The 9,290-nt window shown below is 51.5% G+C and overlaps 1 protein-coding gene across 1 annotated transcript; it reads left to right on the top strand.

Annotated features, from left to right (window-relative positions):
* The first annotated feature begins 1,544 nt into the window (after positions 1-1,544).
* KLK5 (kallikrein related peptidase 5) lies at positions 1,545-8,739 on the top strand. Its single transcript, XM_047711508.1, has 6 exons — positions 1,545-1,682; positions 1,936-2,019; positions 4,133-4,397; positions 5,196-5,452; positions 5,579-5,712; positions 8,245-8,739. Exons 2-6 carry the CDS (start codon positions 1,947-1,949, stop codon positions 8,398-8,400), a joined length of 885 nt encoding a protein of 294 aa, XP_047567464.1. The 5' UTR covers positions 1,545-1,682; positions 1,936-1,946; the 3' UTR covers positions 8,401-8,739.
* The last annotated feature ends 551 nt before the right edge of the window (positions 8,740-9,290 follow it).

The following is a 9,290-nucleotide window of genomic DNA, read 5'->3' as shown; positions in this document are numbered from 1 at the left end:
TGAGCAATTCAGCTCAGTTCTGCCCTCAAGGAATGTGAGTTCTGTGAGGACTGCAGCATCGCCAGGAGTCCTTGTCCGTTTTGTTCATGGGTGGACCTCAGTCTGGCACACAGGGGCTGCTCAGGAGATAGGGGTTGAGTGAGTATTTGGCTCCATGTCCCAGAGGGTCAGAAACTTGAAGACATGGGTAGAGATGAACTCAGAGAGTCGGAGCCAGACAGAAAGAACTCAAATGGAGAAGAGGTTGGGAGAGGCAGTTCCAGATGGCCTGGGGCTGGTGAGATGGAAGCCACATTTTAGGATCCCCACCCAGTGCCCCATTTCCCAAAGGACCAGGAGCCACCCACCCCCTATCCTGGCCTCTTGGCCTCTTTCCCATCAACAGGTGGCCTGCCCAACCCTCTCACCCACGCCTGACTGCATCAGCCCAGCCAAGTCCTTGGCAGGGGGCCCCCAGACTAGATCCCTACCCCTTTCTGCCCTGTGGCCCCAGCCCCAGGGTGAAGGGCAGGAGGGAGGATGAGGGGATCCCTTTGGCAAAGTGGCCTGAATCTCCTCTACCTGCAATGCAAGACAAGGGAGACAGAGAGACACAATGATGCAGAGATGCAGATACTTGGAGCCTGTGATGGAGGTTGGGGGGAGGGACAGAGGGACAGAATGGTACAGATGTAGAGACAGAAACAGAGGGAGACTGGGAAGGACAGAGTCACAGGGGAAAGAGAGGTAACAGAGGAAGAAAGATACAAGAGAGACTCTGAGGCATAGAGACAGAGATCGAGAATCACAGACACATAAAGGGAGTGATGGATATGCTTCCTATCAGTGTGATGTGTGTCAGAACTCATCAAATCCTACACATTAAATGTGCACAGTTTATTGTACCCTGATTCCACCTCAAAGCTGTAAAAAAAAAAAAAATGGGCAGAGCAGAAGGAAAATAAGACCAGAATCCTAAGGTATATTTGAGATATGCACCATTCAGAACCATTAAAAAGAAAGAGAATCAGGAAACACAGATAAAGGGCAAGGGTTAGAGACACAGAAAAAAAGAGAGGGAGGGGCAGAGAGACAGGTGTTGAGAGGCAGGGAGAGTGACAAGACAAAGGTGGGGAGATAGACCCAAAGCAAGATACTTGGTAGGCACGTCTCATGTTGAGAGAGACTTAGAAAGATTCCGAGGGAAGCAAACACAGAGAAAGAAGGCTGTAAGAGTTTGAAAAAACAGACAAAGATGGGAATTTGATAAAGTGGGACGGAGAGATACAGAATGAGTGAAGAACACAGAAAATAAAGAAAAATCCAGGTATCAAGAAGACCGCTGGTGAGAAGCGTGAGCTCAACGCTGAGGGGAAGGGGATTCAGGGCTGGGTAGGCAAGCCCTGCACAGACCCCTTCCCAACTCCTGCCCCCCCCCTCTGCCAGGGAAGTAGGGAGTGGCCTTCAGGACTGGGTGGGGGGTGCTCTGGGGGCGGAGGTTGGGGGAAGCAGGAGGAGTGATTGTTGAGGCCTGGCAAGGCGCCTCACTCCCTGGGAATGTGCCCCGGGGATCAGTGGGTGGTTATAACTCAGGCTGAGTGCCCAGAACCGAGGAGGAGGTGGCTGCAGGAAGGCACAGACCTGAGAAGTCTGTGGCTGAGCTGGGAGCAGGTTCCCCACCCCTTACCTGGGGGACTTGGCAGGTGAGGCCTGGGGAAGACCACAGGGACAGGTGTCTGCGTCTTGGATGCACCCCTACTCTCTCTTTATCCTCCCTCATTGCATGACTGGAGGGGGCTAGATGTCTGCTCCTCTGAAGTCTATAGTCTCTGGGTTGGGGGGCAATCCCCTTGTGGTTCCTTTCTGCCCTAGGAAGTGGGGCAGGGAAGGAAAGGAGGTGGGGTAAGGGCCTCCCAGAATCATCCTGGCCTCCCTGCCCTCTGTCCTCCCCACAAGGTGCAGTGGCCATGGCTCCAGCAGGACACCCTTGGATGTGGATGGCCGGTGCCCTGATCACAGCCCTGATGATGGGGGTGACAGGTAACCAGAAGCCCTGTTGTGTGCCTGTAGACTAACTGGGTGGGCTATGGGTGACTCTCTGAGGGACATTGGAGTGTTAGTCCCAAGGGGACTCTATGTGATGGGGTATGGCTCTAGGACTGGGTGACTGTGAGTTGGTATCCTTATTCATGTTCAGGTGATTGTGTGTGGCTGTGTGCCTGTCATTGTGTGTGTGTGGGGGGGGTGCCTTTCCCCATATCAAGTGACTGCCTGCAATAGGTGCACTAGCTTGAAGGCTGATTGTGTGACTGGGTGTGTGTGCATTTAGGATCATGTGTGGCTCAATGTCTGTGCAGGTAATTGTACGCACATTATGTGTGTGGCTCTGTGTGGCTGAAAGTATCTGGAGTCCTTGTCCCTGTGTAACCGGATTGTGTGTCACAAAAGTGCTTTTTACGGTGAAAATGCATGGCCAGGTGGGTGCAGGTAACGATTTGGGGCTGTGGGATTGCGGCTGAGTGAGGGATTATGTGTGGCTCGACTTGGGCTGTGAGACCGCTTGAGGTTCTGTGTCCAGGTGATGGTGACTGCGTGTTTATAGGGGACTGTTTGTGCGATGGGGTGGCTGTGTGGGTGGAGTTTCCATCCCTCCCCTAAGGGATTGCATGGGCTGAAGTGTCTATCACTTCGAGATGGTGGCTGTGTGAGGATGGATGATACCAGGTCACTTACTGCTGGGCTTTCGGAGTGTAGTGTTGTCACCATGCCAACGTGTCTGTGTGCAGGAGAGTCTGTGCTGGTCTCTCCAGGGATGCATACACGTGCCTGAGACACTACATGGGTGCGCGAGACCTTGGGAGGCTGCCGCCCAGTGCAGGTCCTTGGGAAGTGTGTGCACCATGAGACCCAACCGTGCCTGTAGCTACCCTGGTGGAGACGATGTGCATCTCTCATGCAACTGTGTGCGTGCTTATCTGTGACAACAGTTGTGTGCGTGTTTCCTGGATGTGCGCGCCAGGGCTCGGCGTCTGTGGGTCATCAGCAAGAATATGAGGGAGTGGACAGACTGGGGGCCTGGCGATGGAGTGGGGTATCTGTGTCTGTCTGAGGGTATTGCCAGGAGGATTCAGGAGGCAAGTTCTTGTTGGAGAATTCAAAATCAGTCCTACTTTCTGTCGCCACCAGGCACCTCTAGCTGAGCACTTCCCTGGTTCTGTTCTCCCAACTCTCCCTCCGCCCAGGGGCTCTGACTCTGACCCCCTTTCGTCCACCACACTGTTAGTCCAGACTTTATCCACAGACAGGGTCCCCTTGGGCATGCACCCCCCACCCTGCAAGCCAGGCCCCACCTAGATGGCTCTTCAGGTTTGGGGCCACGGCCCCTTCCGATCCTGTCTGCAGCTCCTAAAACTCAGCCCCTACCTCCTTGCCCGAAGTCAGGGATCTTTCTAGACTCCATCTCTCCACGTGACCCTGGCCTCTCAAACTGCCCCTTCCAGCCCTGACCTCATTCTCTGAGGACTGACCACACTTCTTGAACCAAGGTCCCACCACAAAAGCCCTGGTCACCGGTCCATTCTCAGGCTCCACCCCCTGAACCTTGGCTCCGCCTCTGGGGTTGTCCAACTTTACCTTCTTGGCCCCGCCCACTGAGCTCTAGCCACTCCCAGGAACCTTGAGGTACAGTTAGAGTCCAGTAAACCACCTCATCCTGGACTCTGTCCTTGAGCTCGCTCTTTCTTTCTTTCTTTCCTTCTTTCTCTCTTTCTTTTTTTAAGATTTTATTTATTTGACAGACAGAGATCACAAGTAGGCAGAGAGGCAGGCAGAGACAGAGGAGGAAGCAGGCTCCCCGCTGAGCAGAGAGCCTGATGTGGGGCTTGATCACAGGACCCTGGGATCATGACCTGAGCCGAAGGCAGAGGCTTTAACCCACCGAGCAACCCAGTTTCCCTGTCCTTGAGTTCTAAGCCTTGCCCTTCTTCATAGGTTTCAACCTTAGATTCCAGTCCTGGGCTGACCCCCTCCTCAATATAAGAGTCTTTCATGGGGTAAGACGAGCTCTGGCTGGTCCCACCTCTTGGATCTAAGACCCAGCCGCTGAGCCCAAGCTCCGCCCTGATCCCAAGCCCCGCCTGTTTTCTGCCCCCAGAACCTGTTCTTGCAAATGATGCTACATCCTGCGACAACCCCTCTGACACTGGGCCCTCTGGAAGCACCCGGGACATTGGAGCTAGGGCCCAGGAGGACACCAGGGCAGGCGAAGGCAGCAGCAGCCGCATCGTGAATGGGTCCGACTGCGAGATGAACGCCCAGCCGTGGCAGGGTGCACTGTTGCTGCAGCCCAACCAGCTCTATTGCGGGGCGGTGCTGGTGAATCCCCAGTGGCTGCTCACAGCGGCCCACTGCCGGAAGCCGTGAGTGGGGCTCCAGGAGCAGGGCTGGACAGGGCAGGGGCGGGGGGAGGGCCAAGGAGGTGAGTGTCGGGTGCGGGTGAGAAAGGGGTACAGCTGAGATGGGATCAAGGATGGAGTTGGGGTGGCGAATGGAGTTAGGCTGGGGAGAGAATTGTGGTAGGGGGTGGGAGTTAGAGGTGCGGTGGATTTGGGCGTGAGGAGTGCATATGTTGAGTGGTTTGGAATGGAGATGAGATTCAGAGTGGTTTTAGAGTCTGGGATGGGGTAGGGTGGAGATGAAAATGGTGTTGGGATTGGAAATAGCTCTGGGGTTGAAGATGGGGTTGGGGTTAGCTTTATGAATGGCACTGGAGATGGCTAGATTTGGAGTTGGGAATGCATGTATTGATGGTTTGAGGGTGGGTGAAGAATTAGGTCTAGGATCGGGGATGGGAATGGGTTGGATCTGGAGAAGAGCATGTGTCTGCTGACAGTCTGGAATGGAGATACCATTAGGAGAATTGGAGATGGGTGGAGATACATGGGGATGGGTTAGGGCTGAGGGCGGGAATGGATGTAGGATTGAGGATGTGGTTGAGATTAGAGTTATGGGAGGTTGGAGGGGGTTGGATTTGAGGTTGGGGTGGTTAGATCAAGGTTGGGAATGCAGATGTGGTGGTTTCTATGTGGGGAAAGGATTCGGGGTGGGGATGGGATGGGATGGGGTGAAGTCAATGTTGGGACTGGATTGGGGTATACTCGGCGCTGAGTATGGGCATAGGAATCAGGGTTGCTAATAATCTGCACTACCTTCTTTAGGTTTTACAGAATCCGCCTCGGCCACCATTCCCTGTCACCCATTTATGAAGCTGGACAGCAGCTGTTCAAAGGGATCAAGTCCATCCCTCATCCTGGCTATTCCCATCCCGGCCACTCCAATGACCTCATGCTCATCAAACTGAACAGAAAAATTCGTGAGACTCAGGCTGTTAAACCCATCAACATCTCCCCTCACTGTCCCACTGCTGGGACCAGCTGCTTGGTTTCTGGCTGGGGAACAACCAGCAGCCCCCACGGTGAGCGTCCAGGTCCCTCGTGATGCACACCCTTGTCTGCCTTCTCCCCCTCTCTGCCTCTGAGCACTGCCCCTCCCCATCTTTCTCCGTTGCTCACAGTGGCCTTGCTCTGTGTGTTTCTGACAGTTAAATTCCCCAAGGTCCTCCAGTGCTTGAACATCACTGTGCTAAGTGCCGACAGGTGCAGGAAGGCTTATCCAGGACAGATAGATTCCACTATGTTCTGCGCTGGCGATGAGGCGGGAAGAGACTCCTGCCAGGTAAGGTTCAAGACGCAGGCATTCATGCAGCAGATATACACCCTGAGTGCCAGCTGTGTAACTTGAAACCTTGCTAAGTGCTGGGAACACAGCCCTGTCCAGTAGAAATATAATGTGAGACATACATGTCATTTTAAATTTTCTAGGCGCTACATTTTATTTGATTATTTTAAAGATTTTATTTATTTACGAGAGAGAGCGCTTGCTCTCTCTCGGGGGAGAGAGAGAGAGGGGAGGAAGGAGAATCAGACTCCCTGCTGAGCAGGGAGCCCTATGCAGGGCTCAATCCCAGGACCCTGGCTGGGATCATGACTTGAGTGGAAGGCAGATGCTTAACCAACTGAGCCACCCAGGCGTCCCTAGTAGCTACATTTTAAAAAGTGAAAAAGAGGGACGTCTGGGTGGCTCAGTTAGAAGAACGTGTGATTCATGATCCCAAGGTTGTAAACTCAAGCCCCATGCTGGGTATAGAGATTATTTAAAATGAAATACAAACTAAAATTATTTTAAAAACCCCAATGGTCAAGAAAATGCATAAATTAGGTAATTTCAGAGAATGACAAAAACTATGCAGAAAATAAAACATAGTTTTATGGTAGGGAGTGATGAGGGACAATATTCAAAAAGGTGGTTGGAAGGGCCTCCTCCAAGAGGTGGGTAGAGACTAAATGACACAAAGGAGCCAGCCTTGCAAAGGTTAAAGGAAAGAAAACACTTGCAAAGGCCCTGCAGCAGGGAGGAGTTTGGTGGCTCAAAGAAGAGAAAAAGCCAGAGTGTTTGGGAGACTGGGTGGGTCTAGTGGACGCAGCAAGAGCTGAGCCTGGGGAGATACGTGGGGTCCATGTTCAATAAATATTCCTTGACCCCCAAGACAGAGCTTCTCTATATCCTCATGGAAGCTCTATCTGTTGAGGATGACAGAAATTAAAATTAAACTCTTGCAGGGATCAGGACCGTCCCCTGTATTCAGGTCCTGAAGGTTCTAGAAGGATGTAAATTAAGGTGCTCTCTGTTGGCAGGACAAACACTTCAGTAATATTGGCAGTTAGTAAGTAAGCTATGGCCTCAGACAGCACTCCTGTCCCACTCTGATGGCTGGGAAAGGGCCCCTCCCCCCAAATTTTACAAACCTGAGGATTACAACAACTTCTCAACGTCATTTCTGTCCCCATTCAATATGCAAACACACACATCTGGACAGAGGAGTGGGCGGAGGGATTTTTATCAGAAGAAAGCACACCTAATTCAAATGTCAGCACTTTTTAAAAAGATTTTTATGTTTAAGTGATCTCAACCCTCCACGTGGGGCTTGAACTCGACCTCAAGATTGAGAGGCAGGCTGTCCACCGACTGAGCCAGGCGGTGCCCCTCAAATGTCAGCATTTAAAACCATTTCACTTTCCTGAGGCCAAGCTTTGCATCTTGTTTTTCAGTTTGCAGACCCCAGTTAGCTTTTCATACCAGCATGTGGCCAGGGTTTGGCCACTCAGAGCAAAAAGTAATAACAACACTAATACTATAATAATAATAACACGGGACCCTGCTTTATGTGGTTCACATACATCAGCTCATTGACTCACCATTATTATTAGCTCTATCTTGCCAATGAGGAGCCAAGCTCAGGGCAGTTAATGAACTTCCTCTCAAAGGAAACTCTGCAGGGATATTAAACAAAATATAATGAGAAAAATTAAACTCCCAAGAAAGCTGAAATTCAGAGGTGCAGGCAGTCAGGCTCTTTAGCCTTGAAGTAGTGTCTGCTAACAGGGAAAGAAGTCAGGCTCTGGATTTCTTTATAACTGATACTAGTATCTTGCATAAATATACATAATAAATGACAGTAAAGAGTGGTGAGTATTATTATAGGAGAGTAGCTGCAGGTGTTTGGGGAGCTATGGATGGGCAACCCAAAGAAGCAATCCTCAACTTGCCTCCCGCCCCCCAGGGGAGATATGAAAATGCCTGGTGATAGTTTTGGTTATCACAACTGTGCCTGGAGGAGGAAGGCAGTGACTGGCATGTAATGAATGCATAGGGGTCAAGGATGCTGCTGAACATCTTCCGATGTGTATGATGGCCACCACGGCAAAGAATGATCTTGCCTCGTGTCAGTGGTGCCCAGGATGAGAAAGCCCCATCTTTCAGGGGCCAAGAGCTGCCTCTCTGCAAAGGGGAGGTGTAGGTCATGTGTGCTCAGTAGGAGAAATGCAGTGTTCAAAGGTTGGACTAGAGAAAGACAAATAGGGACAGGGAGATGCAGTGAGGGTGACACACAGAAGAGGTGGCATTGGGTGGAGAGGGTAAACGGAACTTCTAAAGGTGAGACTTACATGGAAATGTTAACGTTTCCTCTCTCTCTCTCTTTCTCTGTCTTACCTGTTTCTCCCTCTCTGTCTTTGTGTCTCTTCATCTCTCTACTTTTTCCATCTCTATGTCTCTATCTCTTGCCACCCTGGCCCTTCTTCACTTGTGTGTCTCCCTCCTTCCACCTCCCCACAACTCTGCCTCTCTGAACTCCTTTCTCCTCCACAGGGTGATTCTGGGGGACCTGTGGTCTGCAATGGCTCCCTACAGGGCCTCGTGTCCTGGGGAGACTTTCCCTGTGCCCAACCAAACAGACCCGGCGTCTACACCAACCTCTGCCAATTCACTAAGTGGATCAGGGACACCATTCAGTCGAACTCATGAGGCATCCCACGACCCAGCATTCTGGTGTGCCCCACCCACTGCCGTCATCACTCCTGCAGGGACCATGACACTCCCTCCATACCCCTGTTCCTTCCTGAGGATGTTGGGGTTGTTAATCTCTCCAGCCCCTCCCCAAGTCTCCTGGAATCAGGGTCCACCTTCCCCAGCCCTGGGCTGACCCTGTCTTTCCAGTCAGGTCCTAGAGAGAGCTTCCCAGAAAGACCAAGGTGAGGGCTGCACCTCAGTCTCCCCCATGCTTCCTTCTTCAGGTCCAGAGGCTATCCTTGTTCAGGAGCTATGATCCAAATTTGGTCCCAGAAATAAAGCATCTGAGGAGAAGTGAGCTCTGTATGTGGTGTCCCCCACTCACTGAATGACCAGGCAGTGAGGAACAAGTCACTTCTTCCCTCTGCAAAACTGTGTTTGCTCTTTGGGGGTATTTCACTTGCAAGAAACAGAGATCCACTCAAGCTGCTTTGCATTTTCTTCACAATTTTTTTTTAAAAGATTTGATTTATTTATTTGACAGACAGAGATCACAAGTAGACAAAAAGGCAGGCGGGGGAGGGAGGAAGCAGGGTCCCCACTGAGCGGAGAGCCCAAAGCAGGCTCAATCCCAGGATCCTGGGATCATGACCTGAGCTGAAGGCAGAGGTCTTAACCCACTGAGCCACCCAGGCGCCCCATTTTCTTCACAAATATTGATTATTTTGTGCCAGGAAGTTTCCAGATGCTGAGACACTACAACAGGCAAAACAGAACAATTTCCTGCCTCACAGAGCTCCTATTCTCCTAGGGGAAGGCAGACAGTAAAGAGGTGGATGAATACATTACATACAATATGTATAAAATGAGCACAGAGCAGGAGGAAAGAGGACTGTTGTGGCGGG

The sequence above is a fragment of the Lutra lutra genome, chromosome 17, assembly GCF_902655055.1.
Source record: "Lutra lutra chromosome 17, mLutLut1.2, whole genome shotgun sequence".
NCBI lineage: Eukaryota > Metazoa > Chordata > Mammalia > Carnivora > Mustelidae > Lutra > Lutra lutra.
Note: the sequence above shows the minus strand (reverse complement) of the source record. Positions and strands in the feature narration are given on the sequence as shown.